The sequence below is a fragment of the Diachasma alloeum genome, unplaced genomic scaffold (assembly GCF_001412515.2).
Source record: "Diachasma alloeum isolate Michigan unplaced genomic scaffold, Dall2.0 Dall_scaffold_00443, whole genome shotgun sequence".
Taxonomy (NCBI): Eukaryota; Metazoa; Arthropoda; class Insecta; order Hymenoptera; family Braconidae; genus Diachasma; species Diachasma alloeum.
In genome coordinates, this window is record NW_021680582.1 from 431,680 (window position 1) to 453,646 (window position 21,967).

General features: G+C 39.8%; 5 protein-coding genes across 8 annotated transcripts; 2 read left to right on the plus strand and 3 right to left on the minus strand.

The window, feature by feature from the left end:
* Positions 1-129: 129 nt before the first annotated feature.
* Positions 130-5,838, plus strand: LOC107042369 (polycomb protein Scm). Its single transcript, XM_015263404.2, has 7 exons — positions 130-559; positions 1,041-1,331; positions 1,400-2,212; positions 2,283-2,471; positions 2,708-3,241; positions 3,382-3,536; positions 3,701-5,838. Exons 1-7 carry the CDS (start codon positions 532-534, stop codon positions 3,833-3,835), a joined length of 2,145 nt encoding a protein of 714 aa, XP_015118890.1. The 5' UTR covers positions 130-531; the 3' UTR covers positions 3,836-5,838.
* On the minus strand, positions 5,094-8,189 carry LOC107042370 (sorting nexin-12). The gene is made up of 4 exons (XM_015263405.2): positions 7,801-8,189; positions 6,928-7,023; positions 6,720-6,844; positions 5,094-6,351 (listed from the first exon to the last, which is right to left on the minus strand). The coding sequence occupies exons 1-4, from the start codon at positions 7,963-7,965 to the stop codon at positions 6,246-6,248; spliced, it is 492 nt and encodes a 163-aa protein (XP_015118891.1). The 5' UTR covers positions 7,966-8,189; the 3' UTR covers positions 5,094-6,245.
* Positions 8,190-8,584: 395 nt separating this feature from the next.
* On the minus strand, positions 8,585-11,962 carry LOC107042333. Its single transcript, XM_015263334.2, has 5 exons — positions 11,821-11,962; positions 11,326-11,749; positions 10,818-11,048; positions 9,546-10,561; positions 8,585-8,968 (listed from the first exon to the last, which is right to left on the minus strand). The coding sequence occupies exons 1-5, from the start codon at positions 11,844-11,846 to the stop codon at positions 8,668-8,670; spliced, it is 1,998 nt and encodes a 665-aa protein (XP_015118820.1). The 5' UTR covers positions 11,847-11,962; the 3' UTR covers positions 8,585-8,667.
* Positions 11,963-12,509: 547 nt separating this feature from the next.
* On the plus strand, positions 12,510-16,361 carry LOC107042372 (WD repeat-containing protein 60). Of its 2 annotated transcripts, XM_015263407.2 has the most exons (5): positions 12,510-14,653; positions 14,811-15,132; positions 15,209-15,419; positions 15,816-15,948; positions 16,034-16,361. In XM_015263407.2, exons 1-5 carry the CDS (start codon positions 12,686-12,688, stop codon positions 16,154-16,156), a joined length of 2,757 nt encoding a protein of 918 aa, XP_015118893.1. In that variant the 5' UTR covers positions 12,510-12,685; the 3' UTR covers positions 16,157-16,361. The 2 variants fall into 2 exon arrangements, with proteins under 2 accessions (XP_015118893.1, XP_015118894.1); XM_015263408.1 differs by lacking the exons at positions 15,816-15,948; positions 16,034-16,361 and having other exon boundaries at positions 14,811-14,978; positions 15,209-15,393.
* Positions 15,978-21,965, minus strand: LOC107042373 (transferrin). Of its 3 annotated transcripts, none has more exons than XM_015263411.2 (12): positions 21,868-21,965; positions 21,609-21,789; positions 21,424-21,526; positions 20,794-20,927; positions 20,589-20,719; positions 20,115-20,265; positions 19,796-19,950; positions 19,564-19,691; positions 18,991-19,389; positions 17,987-18,425; positions 17,680-17,835; positions 15,978-16,657 (listed from the first exon to the last, which is right to left on the minus strand). In XM_015263411.2, exons 2-12 carry the CDS (start codon positions 21,751-21,753, stop codon positions 16,466-16,468), a joined length of 2,133 nt encoding a protein of 710 aa, XP_015118897.1. In that variant the 5' UTR covers positions 21,754-21,789; positions 21,868-21,965; the 3' UTR covers positions 15,978-16,465. The 3 variants fall into 3 exon arrangements, with proteins under 3 accessions (XP_015118897.1, XP_015118896.1, XP_028982254.1); XM_015263410.2 differs by having other exon boundaries at positions 21,609-21,804; positions 21,868-21,886; XM_029126421.1 differs by having other exon boundaries at positions 21,609-21,926.
* Positions 21,966-21,967: the final 2 nt, after the last annotated feature.

Here is a 21,967-nt window from a genome sequence, read left to right on the forward strand (position 1 = left end):
GAATATAATTCTCCAAAAGGGCGCAAAAAAAACCCACTTCGTTCCGACGAATCGCGTCGTCTCCCGCCGTTCCACATCCACACGACACACACCTCCACCGATATAATGGTGTACGTGGGTGACGCTAGTGCCAATATGGCGGCGTAACAAATAGTTGTCTTGTCTTTTTGGCAAGCTCGACAATCAATTCAATTGTTCGTTAATGTGAATTAATTATTGGATCGGTTACCTAGAATCCAAAGCACCGCATCACACTCTCGATATATCACGAAACAACAAACGTCTTCATTGTGTACGTGGAGCCGTGTTTCGACGCAAATATGGGGGGGAATTGAGAATTCCAGTGCGTCACAGTTCGCCGAAAATTTCACTTTCATTCTTGAGGGATAATATTTTTTTAATCAACATAATACGGTAATATGAGTGCTACTCCCTGCTTTTTGACCACGATTATTCGTCGGATGAAGATTTGGGGAATATCTGGGTGATTATTTATCCATTGCTCGGCGTTTTGGGACGATTGCACCGATAATGTCAAGTGTGCCGAATAAAATGCGAGGTAAGTACCATGGTTAACCTTTATTTCAACCTGAAATACCCGATAATTTGACAAAAATTAATATTCAAGTGCTGCAATAAAATGAATCTCGTTTTACAAAATATCTCGTCATGTTTAACAGATAGTGAAATCTTTAGGAAGTTTTTTTCTCCTAAAAAAGTGTAATCTACAAAAATGATCTCTTTGAAACGTAAATAATTCTCTCTTTGAAACACGATTAATTGTTTTTGGATAATCCAAACCATCTTCAATCGTCAATATCTCCGTAATAAATGATGCGATTTGGATGAATCAGGGCTCATTTCCAAGCTTGAAAAAATATCTTGCAACTGAGAAAAAATCGAGGAATTCGACTCTGCCGTTCTCCAGATATTGCCATTTGCAGAAAGTCTGTTTCACTTCAGTCGCTCCCAGCGTTTGTTGTATATGTCGAAAATAATAGGAGTAATTAAAACTACAATGACTTAATCTCCTCCCCAAGGTCCAGGACGCCCACCAAAGTCCAAAAACGCCTGCACCTGGTGCAACGAGACGAAGCAGCCCCTGAAGTACGTCCTACCCACTCAGCATGGCAAGAAAGAGTTCTGTTCAGAGACGTGTCTCTCAGAATTTCGTAAAGCGTACGTTCGTGGGGCTTGTGTCCAGTGTGATAACGTCATCAGGGGTTCTCCAGTGAAACTGGAGCAGAAGGATGGTCCCACCAAGGACTTCTGCTCGTCCTTCTGTCTGAATAAACACCAGAAGAAGGAGATCCAGGCAGACACCAAGAAGAGTACGTTTTCCCCTGCAAAAAGAGGCAAAAACACGACCCCGAGACCTAAACAATGATTTTCATTTTAGACACGAGTGACCAGCCCTCCCCAGCAGCATCCCCAGCCCCCTCAGGCATCCCCAGCAGCAGTGGAATGATGCCCCAGTCATTCCCAACGAATAACAAATCCAATGGGACTGGGAATAGTCAGCCAAATGCCTCACCCTCGACCTCCAGTGGTCCCTTTCAATACGAGACTTATCAAACCTTCGACTGGGAGCTGTACCTCAAGGAGACTGACAGCACAGCAGCACCAGCTGAGTGTTTCAAGCAGCATGCAACCCCTCCCAGCAATGAATTCAAGATGGGAATGAAATTGGAGGCTCTAGACCCTAGAAATCTGACTTCAACGTGCATTGCATCTGTCGTTGGGGTGCTTGGACCTCGTCTCAGACTTCGGTTAGATGGATCTGATAATAAAAACGACTTCTGGAGGCTTGTGGACAGCAACGAGATCCATCCCATTGGGCACTGTGAGAAATCAGGGGGCATGCTGCAGCCACCCCTGGGGTTTCGAATGAACGCCTCCATGTGGCCCATGTTCTTATTGAAGACGTTGAATGGCGCTGAGATGGCACCTGCCAAGGTCTTCAAAAGAGAACCCAAAACCCCTAGGACGAATTCGTTTGAAGTGGGACAGAAGCTTGAAGCCATTGACAAGAAGAATCCACAGCTCATCTGCACAGCCACCATCGGAGGCGTCAGAGATGACATGATTCACATCACTTTTGATGGCTGGAGAGGGGCCTTTGACTACTGGTGTCGATACGACTCCAGGGATATTTTTCCAGCTGGATGGTGCTTCAAGAGTGGACATCCACTTCAACCACCCAGGCAGAAAGGTAAGGAACATGTGGATTTTTGGCCCTCAGATGTGGGAGAGACTGGTTTTAATGTTTGTTGAACATTTAGCAACTGGTCCCAATCGATTCAAATCGAGGACGAGTAATGTTTTACCAGTCATGGCTGTCTCGGGCAGTGGAGCTGGTGGAGAACCAGCTGTTGCTCTTGTCAGCCCAGCAGGATCCAGTGCACCACCACAGCCTGCTACGGAACCTGATACAAGTACTGCTAATAACAAACCACGAACACTTGACAATGGTAGATCATTAATCTGTTTCAGTGTGAAAATCAATTTGCATGATATTTTTTCTTTATTAATAATGAAAATGATCAGATAGTCATTTTTTCATCTGAAAATAACGACGATAAATTGAAAAATGAAACACATGTTCAATATTTTACATTTCATTTACATTTGATGATTTTCGTAATGAAGGAAATTCATGCAAAAATCGAAGTAACGAGCGTTTCAATTGTTCTTTCGTCCTCAACAGTTACAGTTTATGTTAATCACAACTGCTCGTGTGGTCCCTACTTCGACCCTAAGAAGGTGAAGGCCCTCCCATCGCACTTCGGTCCTGGATCCATCCCCAGTGTCATCAGGGAGGTGTTCCAGGCATTTCTCATGGCTGCAATGAGCCCCAGGCAGATGCTGAGTCTTTTGAAACGTGGAGAGGGCGAGTGGATAAGTCTGACGTTGGAGAGTAAACTCACCTCAGTGAGGGTCCCAGTTTTTCTCGAAGAAGAGGACTTTTATATTTACGTCAGGCGACAGCTGGAGGACCTCTGTGCATGCGAGAGGATGGTTTACAGGAGGCAGGAGACCTGTGACAAGTGTCCCAGTGTGCAGAATATCTCGTTGGATAGGGAGGATGGGAGCCCTGGGGGCGAGAAGAGAAGGTGGTCCTCTGAGAATCCTCAGGTGCAGATGAATCAGGAGCAGAAGAGTCAAGGACCTCCGGCGACTAACATTGAGACCATGATTGCAGCACCCAGTGCTGCGAAACAACCGAGGAAATCAGTGCCTGGTGGGTTTGCAGATGATTTTGAAGACATTTCGATAATTTTAGTAAAAGAATTTTTAGGTGATGGGTTTGAAGAGGATTTGCAAGACATTTTGTTGATTTTTTTAAAGGAGTTTTTGGCTGATGAGCTTTTATTTTCTTAGAACTTGAACCTGCAACGTCGACGACTCAACCAGAGGCTGCATCCAGCAGAATAACATCGACAGAACCTGCAGAGTGGACCATTGAAGAGGTCATTCATTACATTGCCATCACAGATCCAGCATTAGGGGTGCATGCAGATCTATTCAGAAAACATGTAAGTTTTAATTTAATATTTTACGTTTTATTACTAAATTCATCTGTTTTAATTCTACAATGAAGGATCTCGATCAGTTAAATTTAATTAACTAAAGGTTTTCGGAGGGGGGAGGGGGGGGGGAGTTTTACTCAATTAAACTTGATAAAAAAAATTATCCTCAGGAAATTGATGGGAAAGCTCTACTCCTCCTCAACTCCGACATGATGATGAAGTATATGGGACTGAAGCTCGGACCAGCACTGAAGATTTGTAACTTAGTAAACCGTATAAAAGGCAGGAAACACGTCATGCTATGACTGCTACAAACGTCCAAATAAGATAAAAGAAAGATTCTATTCAGGTTTATTCTCACTACAATTTTCCTTTCATCTATTTTTGAAAGTCTTTTTAGAGGAAATCCATGCATCCCGGGATAAGTTGTCAATTCCGAATTACAGAATGAAGAATTTTTTATAAATATTTGTTTAACGTTCTATCAGCATTTACGATGATATTCGATTTTATTTACGAGAGAGGTTTTTCTTCCTAGGTGAAACGTTAGGAATCCATTATGATAAATATGTACAGTAAATGTGTATTGTAAGTATAAATCAATTACCATAACTATTTAATAATTCAAAACAATGAAGATACTATTGTGGAAATGGTAGTTGCCCTAGTATTTCCCCTCCAGAATTATTATTGTTACTGTAATGGTACGAAATTGGGGAATTCAGTGATGATTAATCGGGGTAATCAGGTTCCATATCGCGTAAAATTTTATCACACTGTAAATTTCACGTAATTCTTGAGGAATATTTTGCTAATCTTATCGGTCTCTCTGGCACATTGCTTCTGCAATTGTGTACATTCTGTCACATCCGATGGCCTATTTTTTATTTCTCATTATTCGAGAGAGGGGAATGTCAATGGAAAGAGAAGATGTACATAATTAAGTGATAATACCCATGTAATAGGTCATTATAAGTATTAGCAATAAATTTAGTTTCAAGGATGATAGAAGTACGGTTTTGTGATAGTTTTACTCAGAGAATTTAGGAGTTGCATTATTTTATGAATTTTTATCGTCTCCTTTTTTTCTGCGGAGAATTGTCTTCTACATTTTTTTTTCCTCTTCAAGTCTGGGATTCAATTGCGAAATGAGAATAATGTGATGTAAACCTTTTTGTTGTGACTAGGGATTTGCACAAGATTTTTTTGTGGATTTGTTTTTACCTGTACCAAAGTCAGCCAGTAATTCAAGCTTTTTCTCTCACTTAATTCTCGAAGAAATGTACATATAATTTTTTTCTTTATACTATCAGAATAGTTTTTTGCTTGAATTTTTTTTATAGTTTATACCCCAAAATTTGTTGAATTTGTATCCTTCCTATTAACATGGAGTTTGTTTCTTTGTTTGATAAACATGTTAAGTCGACTCGAGAAGAAAATACGAGTGAAGTACATGCGAAAAATGTATGTTAATATGTCCCATGATTGTGTGGGGGACTATTGATCATGAAAACTGAAAGATTAATATTCATTGAAGGCGAGAAAACGAAATAAAACGAAAAATCCTTGAAAAGTAATGATTTTATTCATAATTTTCCAATGTTAATTCTGTTTCCAATCATAATTGAGTGCAACAAACAGGTATAAACACCACAATTGTGATATAATACGGTGTAGTTGCCGAAAAAAGGTGCTTGACAGGTCCACTCAATGACGTACAATGTACAAATTACGATAAGAATTTTCTTAAAAATTCCTCATTCATATTATTAACTTGCATTATCAATTAAATTATACGTATATAATTATTTAAATATTCCGATCACAATGGGATTTAGTTCATTCATATTTCGGGTATGAGGGGGCATAAAGTACCTGCATCTTCCCCAAAACTTTCGTTATTTCTCGTTAACGATGCAGGTACTTTCTGCTTCGTTCTGTTTTCTTTTAATTAATGAAAAATTGAGAAATAAAATGATGTGAGCATTACAAACGTACTTTATGTTATAAACTAGATTATTCCAAATCAAGAAATTGTGATGGCTAAGAAGTGATAAAAATTGCATCCTCATCACATCCTGCACACATATTTTTTTTTTTTTCATTTCAATCGTTCAACAAGAAATATTATCCTTAATTCTACGTGATTTTATACTGTAACATTATGTTCTTGTTCTGTTCTGTTCTTATTGCAAAAGGAAACAAAAAATTATCTTCAACTGCTGGTGCAGAGTGGATATAAACAAGAGTCTCAATGTTGAAGACACAATATATTCATAATATAAATACAGCTAGTACTTAAAAATCATTTGCGCCCGCCTGATGTATATGGTAAATATCAAAAAATCTCCTGTCATGGTTATTTCCTTTATCTCCCACCTGAATCATTTCAATTTAGGGTTTTGTTTAGTTTATATTTTGAAAAATTTAGCCGAAGAGCCTAAAGTTTCACAGATCCTCAAATTTTTAATGCGAGTAGCACCCAAGTCATTTCAATCGTTCATTATATCTCCAGAACCGACAATTCTCATTCTCCACTTGTTTTTTTCTTTCTCTTATCGGGGCTGAGAGAAATAAATATACTGTGATAACATCGATAAATCTCCGGTTTCAGTGAATATTTGGGAGTTAATGAATACGATTAATGACTCTGAAAGACTCCTCTTTGAAAAAACACGGGGAAAAAATGTTATTATTGCGAATGGGAAAATGAGTCTACGTATTTCTTATTTTTCCTGGCACATAGTTCTTGTCTATCATTGGTTCTTGCAGGAACATGTGTAAACATCGTTCGTTTTGGGCTAGTGGATGTCCAGCAATTCTGCAACAAGACGATTAAATCCATCACATAATTATAAAAAGGTTTAATTCTATTTTAACTATTTGTCAGTTTTCTACGGGAGATGGCAACATTTTTGTCAAGACCTTTTTTGTGGCCCTCAAGTCCCTCTACAAAAAAGGTTAATACGAAAATTTCGTTATCTCCCGTAGATTCGGAGATTTCGCTAAAAATTACACCTGAAGTCAATTTTCAGAGTGAATTTCACCAATTTCTATTTTTTTAAAAAATAAATAATTCTAAAAACAAATCAATAAAATATATCTCAATCAAAATTTTGCCATCTCTAAATTCACAGATTTTAATGTCCAAATAATTCATTTTATTTCAATTAAATGAATAAAACTCACTTATTAACGAATATCTCCAGTCCCTTTCTCCGATCCTCGATGAAATCGTCTTCGAAAATGCCATCGTCACCCCTGAAAGGCATCTGTCGTTTCCAGGCTTTGCTGGGTAGAGGAGGCACCACAATCTGTCAAACCCCAAACAAATAATTCTTGATTCACCAATTCCATCATCGAAATAATCATTAAGGACGATTGAACGTGGCTATACCTTACTGTCCCGTTCCAACTCGTTCCTCAGCCACTCGAAATCACTGTACCTTCTCCTGACACTCGACTCCTTCACCTTGAACACCGGCAGATTAGTCTGAAACAATTCCCAACTCTAGTTATTCCCCCGAAGCCGTAGGAACCCATACAAGGACATTCTCCGTCATCTTTGTATACGTCAATAATAATCCGAGGGGGCATGACATATTCATCAACAGAACTGAAATAGTATTTCAAACAGATATTTTGAGTTGACTATTTCGATTGATCAAATGTGATTTATTTATTTGTCTTTCTGAAATTGAAAATGAATATTGACTAATTTATTTCACGATTTCACTATTTAAATCTACATGAAATAGGTGAAAGCAAATAAACACATTACGTGAAAAATTCATGCTTGTCATATGATAATTATTTTGTTTGTTCTAATTTTGTCTCATTAAAAAATATATTTCGAGTAATAAAATGCCAGAAAATGGATAAAATTCAATTAACTACTTCAAATACAACTGCAAATTGTATTTTTCCCAGCTCTATACATTAAAAAATCATTAAACACCTCAATCAAACTCCTTCCCCAAAAAAAATCGTTTGACCTCAAGAATTCAGTGTAAATAATTAGAATTCAGAGTCGATGAGACGATCAACATTTCATACAAATAAATTCCACCCAGGGTGGGGTAAAAGGGGGCAGATGTCATGATTCATGGCTCCAATGGTCAGGCATTGAATAAAAATCACCGGACAATGATAAAATGACGTGTGCCAGTGCGAATTAACCCAACTTTTTCGCTCGGGGAGTCGCGACTCCAAGTGCATCACGAGACAGCGGATGTTCGTAACGATGATTTAATTGCATGCACCGACTTACCCTCATGCGAACCTCGTAGTCGGTGTACCGTTTTTTGCCGACACCGTGAGTGATCGGATTGATCACGTCAATCTCGAGGAAATTCGCTGGTGCAGCGTATGCATCGTCCAACGTCTGTTTCTTGACATTCAAACGTCTTGTTGCGTCCACCGTTGTATCTGCCATTATTCACTAATTATTATTGGCGATGCTAATGACAAATTTAACACTCTCGGCTTGTGTGACAATGCACGGGGAATATCCACCTACTCGCGTACGAAACACGAGATAACGACTTTATAATGATAACAATGCTGGAGGAGTTGTGTCTCTTCGATACTTCGGCCTGACTTTTCTCTCTCACCGACTGTCACAGACGCAGCCCGTCTGACAATCGGTGGAATTTACTAGTTTCGCGGTGTCGACGGACGCCGTGTGGCGCTGCCAGAGCTGGGAGAATTACTATTCGAAATACTCGTGGCTAATTACTATTTTAGAGTTATTCAACGTCACAAATGACAAATTATTTGGTGAAGAAAAATAGAATTTAACATAATTCATGGGATTTTCGCGCATTCTTTTCACTTCATTGTTCAAAGTATTCATTTTAACGAGAAGAAATTAGAACTGAAACAAAATAATTTATGTATGTAATTAAATATTTAGATTTTGCGTGTATAAGTGAATAAATAAGTAATGAAATAAGTTAATCAATGCTATTTCATTCTTAAATCGATTTGATATTTTTGTTACGCGTTTTATCGCATCTCTTGAAAATATTCAAATTATAATGAAATTGTGAATATTTATCAAAGTTTATTCAATCGACTCAATTCTTAAAAATAGTACAATATCAGTACGAGTAATTATTCACAGATCTTGGGCCCATCAGCTCGTTGTCTCCTCAGATGTATCGGCCTCACCAGTCTTCCCCCCCTTTTTCTTGGACTTCTTCTTCTCCTTCGGAGATTTCTCTTGCGCAGGCTTCGGCGGATTCCCCTTCCCCTTCGGAGGATTTTTTCCCTGCTTCGAGTAGACTTTTTTGTCAGGGTGGAACATGGCTGGCATTCGACCGAAACACTCGTGCATCGGGAGAGGAACGACCTTGTCGATCAGTGGCCAGGGGGGGTTGGGGATTGTTTGGAATTGATCGTCACAATAGAGTGCTTGCAGGTCAATGGTGTTTTTTCTGTTGACAATTTGAAATTTAATGAATTTCCTTGGATTTTTCTCATTTTATCATTTGCACATTTTTTTAACGAAAAAAAAAATAGAACAGAAACAATTAAAAATAAGAGATAATAATTTTTCAAATTATTAAACACATAACAAACATAATAATTATCATATGACAAGCATGACTTTTTCAGTAAAATAAATTTGTCAATTCTATTTAATTTCTCGTTTCGTTAGAATTGAATATCTAATGAATTTCCTTGGATTTTTCTCATTTTATCATTTGCACATTTTTTTAACGAAAAAGAAATAGAACAGAAACAATTAAAAATAAGAGATAATAATTTTTCAAATTATTATACACATAACAAACATAATAATTATCATATGACAGGCATGACTTTTTCAGTAAAATAAATTAGTCAATTCTATTTAATTTCTCGTTTCGTTAGAATTGAATATCTAACAACTATTTTATTTCAATTTCAGATAGACAAATAAATAATTTGAAGTATCTACTTGAGATAGTATTTCCATTTGATTTTCATAAAAGAGTTCATGAAACATTGGAATTCCTGAATTAAACTCACCCAGAGGCTTCTGTTTCTTTATAAATACTAGCAAATGCTCCATTCCTCGCGGTATGTCTGATCAAATAGCGTCCCGGTGCCATTTTCACCATGTTCTCAGCCACATTGTACATGAACTGGAGGCAGTCTTCCCCCTTCACGTTATACAGCCTCTTCATCTCGTTGTTCACTGACATCGCAGTCCTGCGTTCGTACTGTATAATCTCCTTGTTCCACGAGTGTATTCTCACTCGAAGAAGAGCTGTGTCAGGCCTGAATGTGAGTGCTGCCCACTGTCTTGAGGCTTCCTCAAGGGTGACAGCTTCAGCCCCGAGACCCAACTGGTGCTCCATCTTCGGAGCTATCATCATGCACTGGATTTGATTCTTCGATAATTTCTCAACTCCATCAGTCTTGGTTCTCACCAGGATTTTATAATCCCTCTCCACCTTGTTCTTCATCATTTCGTTTTGAGGCAGTCCACAGGCTCCAATCGTGAAAATATTGTACGAGAAATTGACCCCCTTGGCTGATAGATCATTTGATAAATTGTCCATCTGGGGATGGTCCGTCTCCATCGCCTCCTCCGAAGGAATTTCAGTCTCTTCTTTCTTTCTCTTCTCCTGCTGATCCAGTCGGACTGATGTATTGTGCCCCGGGTGCAGGATTAAACTCTTCAGGATGGCCTTGCAGACCCAGGCATTCTTCTGCAAGACGCTCTTCGCCAGTGGGGGCAGGGGTTTATCAATAAAAATGACTCTTCTGTCGTTTATTGTCTTGACGGTCACTGGTAGGGCCCATGAGTTCTTGTAAGAGGGGTCCAGATTGTTGGCGAGACAGTTAATCCCAGAGGAGGAGATCACCAGGTCTATCTCGTTGGACTCCACGAACCTCTGGCAGTTTACGTCTTCACTGATCAGATTCTTCTTAACCCAGGCCTCGGGGAAATTGAAGTAGTTTCTCTCCATTTTTATTGAATTAAATGGCAGGTAGGTCGGACGAATCAGAGGTGGTATGATCATGCGTGGAATTTTTCCCTGGAAATTATCATTTTTTTACGTTTCATATTTCGTCACTCGAATTACAATTCATCGATTTTTTTTCGTTTTAGATCTTCAGTTCACCGGAAATTAATTATTCATTAATATTAATTATAATTTTTTTTAATTCATGATGAGAAGAAAAGAATGACAATCGAAGATAATAAATGGGAAAAATAATCCCCAGAGTATAAAATATAAAAATATAAAAATGTAAATGTTCAGGATTTATACATTTGATGTGATATTTTACCGTTTCAAGAGCAACTGCATTGAAGCACACGTTGATGTCTTTATTACAGATGAAAGGAATTGTTCCACTCTCGGTGCAATACCTGGGTAATTGCTCGACGTACTTCATCTTGTACTTCCATTTACGATTTATCAAATCCTCTCGGATTAGCTGTATCTCAGAGCTGTCCCAGTGGTCCTTCGCCACCTTCAGGAACTCGGTTTGTTCCTCGGAGATGGTGGTCTGAAGCCTCTGAAAATTAAAGAACTCTTGTAGATAATTTCGTTAATTTATTTGAACTCTTCATTAAATTGTCCATTTTTATGTATTTTATTAAGATAATTGTATTTTTTTTTCGTATTTAAACCGCTTTGAGATCTTCTCAAAATAATTAATGATTTTAAAAATCTGAAAAAATCACTTTATCATTAAATTTACTTTAATTCTTTATATCTTTGTTTATAAACAGACAAATGTATCAAATTTTCAGGGAATGTGGATGATTTAAAGAGTTTACCAAAACAATTACCGTATAAGTATCCAAATCTTCTCTATTGATCTTCGAAATATCGGGTTTCCCAGGGGCTGAGAACTGCAGGAGGACCCTCACACAAGCTGCATGCTGCTTCTCAGTCAACGAAGACCACCTGGGAAACTTGGCCTTCGCCCTGGAGATCCCAGGGTAATACTTGGCGTGTTTCTTCACCTCTTCCACAATATTTTTTTCACTCTCCTCCTTCGGACTCTCCTCGTTAATCACCAGTTTTTTCCTCTCCTTCTCCTGCTCATTCGCGTCGATATCCGCCTTGCTGACTAAATCCAGGAAATCCTCGTGAATGTCAGCGAATGGATCCGTGAAATTTCCCCGGAGAATTTTGTACATCGCACTCTCCCTCTCTAACCTCTCGCCATTGATGAACTCGTCGTCGATAATGTCGTTTATCGAGGGATTCCTTGAATTATTTATTGATTGTTGAGTTAACAATTTGCATTAATTGATTATTAAATCGGTTTGGGAAATTACCAGTCGATACTCTTGAAGATGTCCATTGTGAAGCCACTGACATTTGTCTGTCGTCGATTGTTGACGTTTACTCCAAACTATTTTGGAGCACCACGTGTTCCCCCAACGGTCACTTCAGGAACAAGTTTTTTTTTTTTAACGCTCGCGTAATTATTTAATTATCTTGGTAATGACTGCATCTAGCAGAAATAATTGAATATTTTTTAGAGAGAATTTTATCAGCTACAAAAAATTTTTTGTCACTTTTCTCTCGTTAACTACTAGTTTTCGAAATAATCTCGAAATCGCTGAAGATGATTTTTATCATTACGAGTCACTAATTGCCAAAACTCGTCAATGACCAATTTTTGAAAAAACATTGAACATGTTTCATGGCCTGCAAAATTGATTTCATGCATTTTTCTTCTGAAATGAAGATATTCTCCTTTTAATGACGTCTTCATGACTACGGAATTGAGTGATTAATGAATTAACGAGTGATTTTATCAAAAATCATCAAAAGACATTTTCTGCGGAGAATTTCATAATCTTCAAAAAAGTTTTTTCCAAGTTTTCCTCTAAAACCGCTCACATCAGAGACAAACGCACTCTCTTCCGAAGAAAGCGGCGGATTCTTCAGAAAAGTAAACATTTTTCCAATACTCCTGTTATGCTCATCGCACCGCCAGCGTCAAGGCAACGAGCGGAGCGACACGCACCCCTAACCCCGCACGACAAAACAGAGACGGAGCATAATAAAACGTCACACAAAAATGTTAAACCCCTGGGATCGTTCAAACAAACTTTTAATCGATATTACAAACTAGAAAGTATGACAGGCGTTTTAGTGACGGTCAAGTGGCAGTAGTTACCTTCACCGAGAATAATGAGCAATCACTCGAGTGGCCTGAAGAAAAAACCAGTGACGAGGGATAAATCCCAAGTGCGGCATGCGCCCCGGGTGTCCTCCAAGGACAGCAAGCAGGATGTGGAGCCCAAGAAAAATGCTCTCGTCAAAAAACCCTCGACGAAGAGCGTGGCTAGGCAGTCCTCAGGGGATCGTGTTCCTGGCAGAATCACCTCGACGTCGTCCAGGCCCCTGTTACCAACGAAATCCCCTCAGGACCTCACATCATCATCATTATCATCGCCATCAACGAAGGTACTGAAGAAACAGAGCAGTGACCCTGAGAAACGCGGGGTCAGTTCCATCTACATGCCCCGAAAATCCTCCACGAGACCCCCGCCCGAGGGGAAAAAACCGAGTCAAGACCCGAAAACCAGAGACAGTCACACTCGACAGAGACTGCCGTCGAAGGAGCGAAGAAAATCGCGAACCCTGTCCCCCAGTGAAGTCAAAGTCCTCAACAAGAAGTACCTGAAGCCCGAGTCCTCCCCGGAGTACGAGTACGAGGACGACTTCGAGGATTACGAGTCCGATTTCCAAGAGTGCACGGAAACAGATGGGTCAGAGGTCAGCGACGAGTCTCACAGGAGCGAAGAGCCCGACCTGGAGCCAGTGGAGCTGAAGAGCAAAGAGCCTGTTAAATCGTTGAAGTTAAAGGAGTCTCGGGATCATGAGGAGCACATGCTGGACTCGGGGCACTACGAGCTCGAGGAGGCGAGGAGGAGGGCCGCCAGGATTGACCTGATGTCCGCGAGATCCCATCGGACTCCAGGGGAGAGCCACAGGCCAGTTTTCAGTGAGGAGAAGCCTTCGGAAATCAAGAGCTTGCCTTCCTCTGCTGATGAGGGCTTCGAGGACGGGCGTTCTGGGGATTTCGCCAAGTCACCGCCCCTTCCTGGAGGCCACGAGGTCATCAATCTGAGGGACATCTCCAGGAAGTTCAGCGAGAAACCGAAGAGAATGTCGAGGGGAAGAAAACTCCTGCAGATGATCAAACTGGATACTGTCGAGTGGTCCATCTTCGAGGCGACACCCATCGCTTACGAAGAGTTCATCACTATTCATGGGAAAATTAACACCAGGCAGATAGCTACACAGACTCGTGAGGATGACTTGAGCGTGGAAACCCAGACTGAGGAGATTAAACACAGGAACATGTGGACGCAGTTCCCCGTCGTCTGCAGGAGTGATTTGAGGAGCAATGAGGATATTGATGGGTTTAACAGGGAGTTGATTGGGGTGGGCTCTGACGAGGACGAGCACCAGCTGAGGAGACCAGGCTACGATATTCTGAAGCTGAATGAGTTCCTGGGGGCTGCTGGGAGGGTGATGCTGGCACTTCTGGAGGAGAAGATCGTCAGGAGGAGCGAGCCGCAGGGGGACGAGGGCCAGGAGATGCCCTTCAGTGAAAGCAGCATCACATTGGCCGTCTCCACAGTGACTTTTCTCAGTGGAAGACCTGTGGCCATGGTCAGATACTCGGATGTTAGCAGTAGAGTTCTGCTGAGCATTCATGCACCTGCGGACGACGACGTCCAGGACATTGAGACGTCGGAGGATGAGGGGTTCTACATGACTGACTGCTGCGTCGGTTGCTTGTGGAATATTTACGAGCCCTCCAGGCCCACCAAGCTCTTTTACTCCGGGAGCAACGTCACGGCTGTCTGCATGCATCCTGTTAACTATAATGTTGTTTTTGCGGGGCTGGAGGACGGCTCTGTCAGCCTGTGGGACCTGGAGGAGGACGAGGCTTATCATCCCAAGTTCGTTGATAAGGATAATGAGGCTGAGTGGGTGCTGAGGTCTCCCACGTTCTCCACCATTGGGGTTTTTGGTGATGATGGTGATGATGGCGGTGGGGGAATGGCCAAAGTTGTGGCGCTGAAGGTGCTCTCGAAAATTGAGACTGATGGCAGTGATAATTCCGGGAAGTTCATGCCTATTCAGGTACTTTTTTCAGTTTTGGAGAATTATTCTATTTATTCACATTTATTTCCTCGTTTCCTTTTTATCTTTTTCATGCAGAAAAATTAATTGAAGGAATTTAAAATTGTTTTCTGATTTTTAGTTTAAAAAAATCCCTCGAATGGTTTTTTTATTTCAGATTTGCAGTCTGGATGAAGCTGGAAATTGCACAATCTGGAGTGTTCTCAGGAACCTAGACACCGGAACATCCCTGACAACTCAACAACTCGGGCAATCCTGGTGGGGAAAAATTAGACTAGTGAAAAGTCATAAAATTTCCCTCTCCATGGAGAAGAACAGTGATAACGTAAATGATAGTTGCATGACTGCCTTCAGAGATCTCAGTGTAGATACCATTGATACTAACAATTTGTACATTGCGAGTAACACGAGTAAAGTATTGCATGCCACGAGGACTGGGAAGACACTGAAACCATCTGTTTACGATGGAAATTTCATGGGTAATGGGAGTCAATCATCATCTTATTAAAAATAATCATCAATTGGTTGATAATCATTCGTTAATCTTTTTTGCAGACTATTCGGGGACAACTTGCATTGAGTCCTGTCCCTTTGGCCAACCCTATTTCCTCGTGGGCTTTTCTGATGGCACTTTACGTCTCTACTCATCCATGATTGAGAGGCCTCTCGTACAACTGAAGAATTCTAAAAGCACTGCCCCGATTAAAGTCATCCAGTGGTCGAGATCAAAGCCATTTACTATTTACGTTTTGGATGATACATCAAAGTGAGATACAAATATTGCCAGAGCTAGGCAAAGTAAAAAATACTATTTGAAATATTCGTGACTAATTAAGGATATCCAAGTACCTTTTACAGTTCGGTTCAGACCACACTATAAATTCAACCATTTTCAATCATCAAATTTGTCAATTAAATTGCGTGAGAAAAATTTGAAAAAAATGATGAATATTCGGCATCATTAAAATTACATTTTGCCCAGAATTATTATTAGTCAATACAATTTCATTTTTCAATTCTAGAAAGCTGAATAACTTAATTTTTTCGAAATAGTCAACTTAAATATCTATTTCAAACAGTATTTCTACTTGATTTTCATGAAATAGTGCCCAGTTTTGATTGAAAAAAAATAATTTCTACTTTTATCGTTATTTTATTGCAGCATTCACATCTGGGATCTCAGCAGAAGCGATATATTCCCCCTGTACAGTATATCACCTAAAAAACACGCCCACATAGGGAGCATGCAGCTATCTCCCTGTAAAAATGACTATGACATGATGAATCAGTACATGGTGAGTGGAACTGAATAAAATTCTGCATAAAAAAATGTAAAATTTGTATTTTTATTCAAATTAATATTAATATTATCACCTTCAGGCGCTGGGATTGGACAACGGCACCCTTGAGATTCACAGATTCAACAAAGGATTCCACTACTCTAACAACGCAGATCGAACTGCTGATTTGAATACATTTTTATATTACGTAGCGGTTTACTAAGTATAAGGCACTCTAGTCCGACCAAATCCGTCCTGAGATATTCATTTTCTAGTTTTTCTTATAACGATATAGAAGTATTTTGGCACGTTCCGAGTTATTGGCAAGAGAGTATTTACAGATTAGTTGTAATATCAGTTATTGTACAAATACAGCTAAATTTATAAGATAGTCTTCTTTGTTTTGAGCTCAATTTCCACATTTCCTCAGTTGTCTAATGAGTGCTGAGTAAAAATCATTTCTAAAAGGTAAATATTATACAATAAAAAATAGGGAGCCCTTGTTCACGTATCTCACAGTCATGGAATCATCTCAATAAAAAATCGCGGCATTCAGTAAAACGGTAACAATCAAGGAAATTAAAATACTATCATACGACTTTGTAGAGCTAGCGCCGCAGACGAGGGGATCACTCCTGATCCTGATCAGTTGCTCCAGACTCTCACTGTAAGGTCGAGGTAGTTGTACGTGACTTATATTCTGCAGCAGGTTCACAGTCAGTTCCTAAAAAAAACAGTTGAACATTCACCTCATGACCCCCACAATTAATTATTCAAATTATGTGTGATTATTGCCAGTGGATTGGCAACGTAGCTCATGAAGAACTCGAAATTCCAAAAAACAAAAACAGAGACTCGAAAACAGGAAAACAAATCACAGCGAGGAAACCATCGCCAATAATCATAGTTCATGGATTTCCCAACCATGTCAGGGACCCCAACCCCTCAATTCCAGAGTTGATGAAAAAATCAGCTACTGAGGGATATAAAATGCTAATCGAGGGCGGAGGCGCTGTTGATGTCGTCGAGTCTACGATTTCACTATTGGAGGAGGGAAATGCGTACTCCAGGGGTGCACTGATTAAATGTTCTCTCTTGGCTGACGATCAGGGGAGGACAGGTTGTGTGATAGGAGCAAATGACAGCTCCACAATTTCAGGGGCTAGAAAACTGGTGGAGGGAAGTCCACAGCCATTGATAGTCCAGGAGAAAATGATTGGAAAGAAAGCGGAGAAAAATAATTACAAGGAAAATAGAGATGAAGTCTCTGGATGCTGGGGGGTAATCGTCAGAGATGAGAACGGGAGGATCAGCTGCGGGCGCATCAGCTGGGAATTCAACGAGGATTTCCCTCCATCGATCCCTGCAGCTGCAACAATTTATGGCTGCGGAATTTTCATGAAGGAAAATACATGTTTTTCCATGTCTGGAGACGACGAATTGATCTACACTAGAGTCCCAGCTCGACGGATGTTTCGAGGGATGAAAACTACTGATAAGCACTTGACTTCAAAACGACAGATCACGAAACTGTTGTCTGATTTCGAGGATGATAAAATTGGGGTGGTTTTCCTGGGAACTTTCGACAGGGCTGTGATATTCTGCAGGAGTCAGTCCTTCCCCTGGGTCTACTGCAGCAGGAATATGATGAATTATGGGGGGTCTGCGGGGGAAATGCACTCGGAGGATGTTCCTTTCGATGGGGAACCTATTTGCACATGCCACTGGAGGTAGGAGTGAACTTACTGGGAAGATGACGTTGTGGTGGGTCTCGTAGGGCTCGTAGAGGCTGATAGCTGGGGTTGGCTCTGGATGTCGCACCCCGAACCAAGTGTTCATCTCTTCTAGGATTGATATTATCTCTCTGCGACGTACTTGAGGTAGATTTTCATTCACCATTACCTAGAAATTGCAAAATACATTATGTAATAAAATGTAATGTAATGTAAAAAAAAATTGAAATTAAAATTCGAATTAAAATTTTAATTCATCATTAAAATGTTATCATTAAAATGAGATAGTTAAAAAAAATCCTTCAGCTACTCGTAATTACCGATCCTAAACTACTCCAGGTGAGAATGCAATCAGGGTCAAAGACATCTTCGACACAGATCCTGCGCACATCTGGGTGAGACTTGAATTCTTCGCGAAGGGAGACAAATGCAACATCTCCACGATCTGATAGCAAACATTGAAAAGTCTTGACGATTAGCTTCTCCTCGTCGGCGTCGGCTTCAGGAACGACGATTAAGTCGAAAAAAGTGGAGATGGCTTTTTCGTCTGAACAACACCAGGACCGATCATTCGTGTGATTGCTCATGAAACTGACAAATGCATTCCATGCTACACTTCTGTATTTAGTGAAGCAAGCCCTGGCTCCTCTGAGATCCTCGATTTTTTTGTATCTTGAGTTTTTCTTCACTAGTATCGCGATATTGTTGAAGTGCTTGAGGTAGGAACTCGTCAATTGGAGGATGGCTGTCAAATTTTTCCTGCAATTTCAAGAATAAATAATAAATAATCCCCTAAAAAAATTTTAAGATGAAGACTGACGATTTGAAATACTATTTGAAATAGGGGAGCATGGGGCAAAATGAAACAGTGGGAAAATCTCGTCATCTAAAGGAGATAGGACATTTTTGAAGAGGACCTTTTTTGTAGCTTGTAAAATTCTCTACAAAAAAGGTTTCCATGAAAATCCTCCTATATCCCTTAGATCACAAGATTTTCTTGCTGTTTCATTTTGCCCCGTGTTTCATTTTGCCCCATCGTCCCCTAATTACTCAAAATTTTTTCAATTTTCGTTATGTTACTATTCGAAGTATTTTTTTCATAAACAACAAAATGTCATTTCATAGCAATTAATTCAAATAGTGAAATTAATTAGTCAATACTATTTAATTTTCACTCCATTAGAACGAAAGATAAATTTTCATGAAATAGTTCCCAGCTCTGGCAATTTTATAGCAAAAAGTTGTCATTTGTCATAAAAATTATCAGTCAGCCATCGAAATTGATGACATCATTGGACGAAAAATGAGGTGGGTGAGTGCATACTTTCTCGCAATCATGAACTCCTCAGGCTGAGCAATATAAAAATCACAGAAGCCCTGCGCGACCCCCTCGATGGAGGCATTTCGACCAGCCTGCTGAAGACAACTGATTTCGGGTTCCAACCCATATGAGAGAGCAGCACGACGAAGCCAATGGCATTTTCTGTCCTCGAGGTTCGAGGAGAGACACCACCTGATTATTCTGGAAGGGTAACACGTCGATCCGGCGTAGGCACTGCTCAGCCCAGTGAATCCATTGAGGTAGTCTTCGGGGGTCTTGAAGGGGTCTATTTTGACAGTTGCGACCTTGTGCCCCTCTATCAGCAAGAGAAGAAGTACCTGCCAGGGGGCGTTCAAATGTGCAAGCCCATCGATTACTCTAGCCACTCTCTCAACCAAATCACTGTTGAAAATTTAATTAAGATTTGTCTGTCACAAGCAATTTATTCATTTCACAAAATGATGAAGTTAAATTTTGATGAAAAATGCTGTGCAGAGTCATCAATTATTTTCTATTGAATGAAATTACGATGCTCATGAGATTAGTTTGGCTAATTGGACTGAATGAAATTTTTACCTTCTTGCACCAATAACTGGCCAAGGCCTTGAGATCCAGGTGCACGGTAAATCACCCGAGAAATCTAAACTTCTCACGATCCCATCAGGGCACATAAATTTGTAGTTTGACGTGTTAATCATCTCCATCTTTCACAATTGAGAATTTTTTTCATTTAAATGTTTTATTTTATCGTAAAAGGCTTAATTTTGCTGGCTGAAACAATCATCAGGAAACACTAACTCTGATTTACCTTGAAGTATTCCTTAGCGTCCTCCAGCCGTACCCAAGCGACGTCACCGTCACCCTCGGTTAGGCACATTACGGCACCCATGCGTCCACTGTACTTGTCATTGATGTCACAAGCACCATTATTACAAATTGCACACATGTTGATGTATTTTGACTCTAAGTGTGAAAAAGTTTATCCATTTTTTATATTATCGTGAGGAAAGTTTTAGTTTTTTCATTGTTTTCTCAGACAGAAATTTCATGCAATTTCTCAAGTTTCCAGTTATGGTTCGAATTGCGTGCAATTTTTAGAATTTTTTTTGGTGGATTTTTACACTCACTCAGGTGTCTCTCGACTTCCTTATCCGGGGAGAAGTTCCAGGGACCAGGGAAGCAGGCAGCCTTGAACCATTCGGATAATGCAGCGAATCTGTTCTCCAGAAGGGAAGAGGAATCCTCGCATTTCTTAGGGATTATTTGGTTCTGCAGATACTGGGGGAATAATGAAGTTGTTAATTTTGTTAATGTTGGATGGGTTTTTATTTTATTTTACTGTTTTACATTCTCCATAATTCTTTTCGATAATTTAAATTTTCATTCATCTATTTTTTTTCAGAAATATAATTCAATTTAACAAAATAATTTGAAACTATGACTGAAATTTAACAAAATAATATGAAAATATGTGCAAAATGAAAATTCTGAAGTATGTGACCAGTTTATTCGCAAAAACATCTATAATTTTGTATCAATTTCATTTTAAAGCTCAAATTCATTAAAATTGTTTTCAATCGTGTTATCAACAGAGGACTTACCTCTGCAAAAAGCGGGGTCCAATCGTAATCCATGATGTCGTATCCAGGATGACAGAATCTCTTGCCGTGGAGATCAGTAAGGCTCCTTATTTTATCGGTGACCAAAACGACCATTTCATAATAGGATGCCTCTGTAAATGAATCAAGATTCTTCTGAATTTGCATTTTCTGTTTGATTGCTCGGAATTGAGAAGAAGTGTTATACCCTCTGGGAAGAGTCTAAATTCGTGGGTGACGAGAATATGCCCATCGTTGATGCTTTGTGCGACGAAAAGATCCTGCGGCTGAAAAACAGCGAAGTCCGCTCTGCCATTGACTATTGCTCTCAGACATTCAATTCTGAAGGGAAAATTCATTGAGGAGTTCAGGGGTTTAACAAAATTTAAATTTTATTGATTGAACATTTTTTTAGCTCTTGAAATTCCGCACAGAAAAGATCCCTTGGAGAATTATAACAATAAAAATTTCTATTCCTATAAAATTTCTTGCGACAAACGGACGTTAACTTTGAATTTTAAGAATGTTTATTCAAAATCGCAAGCCCTTGAAAGAAATTCATTTTTTTCATTACTGATAAACAGAGTTATCTCCTTCTCGTTGATCAATATTCCAATCCACTAACCCGAATTTACTGTTCAGAAATAAAATGGACAACAGCCACCGAATGACATTGTCCTCTATTATTGTTTTCATTTCTGGAGTCTTCCAAGACGAAAATTTCGATTTGAAGAAAATGTACAAGCATCATTAAATTTCTCACTCATTTTGTTCTCACAAATTCATCGTAAATTGATCACGAGAACAATCTCCTCCACCCGAATCACCGAATAATTACCTATCACTAGCAATAACACACTCAAAGCCATCATTCCTAAAATCTCCACAATTTGCCTCGACGACTCTAGCCCTCTGTGCAGTGCTCACGACGCAAAGTTTCACTGGAACAAAAGCCAACAATTAAAATAAAAGACAACAGCTCATTCTCCAACAAGTGTCAGCAGAGTGAAATAAAAGCGTTACATTTCTTTGCGGATTCTGTCAGCGTAGCCAGAGCGATCACCCAGATCATCAACAGGTACAGGCGTGAAGTAGCAGAGCCAAGATACATTTTAAATTCTCTCTGTTTAACCTCGCCAGATGCCAGAATCTCCGGACAAAATATCATCCGCCCCACAGCCCAGAGATTCACTCAGCAACTGAACTGATAATTACGGAACTACCATGAAGGAATAATTGTTACGACAACGATGACATCACCTCGTGAATAACTTATATTTACCGACTACATCTGCGGAATTGGTGGGAATAGCATGGTACATACAAATGCGAACTATCTCGTGTTGTTTTGGTGAAGGGTGGGTGACCTTGCAGATTACCGG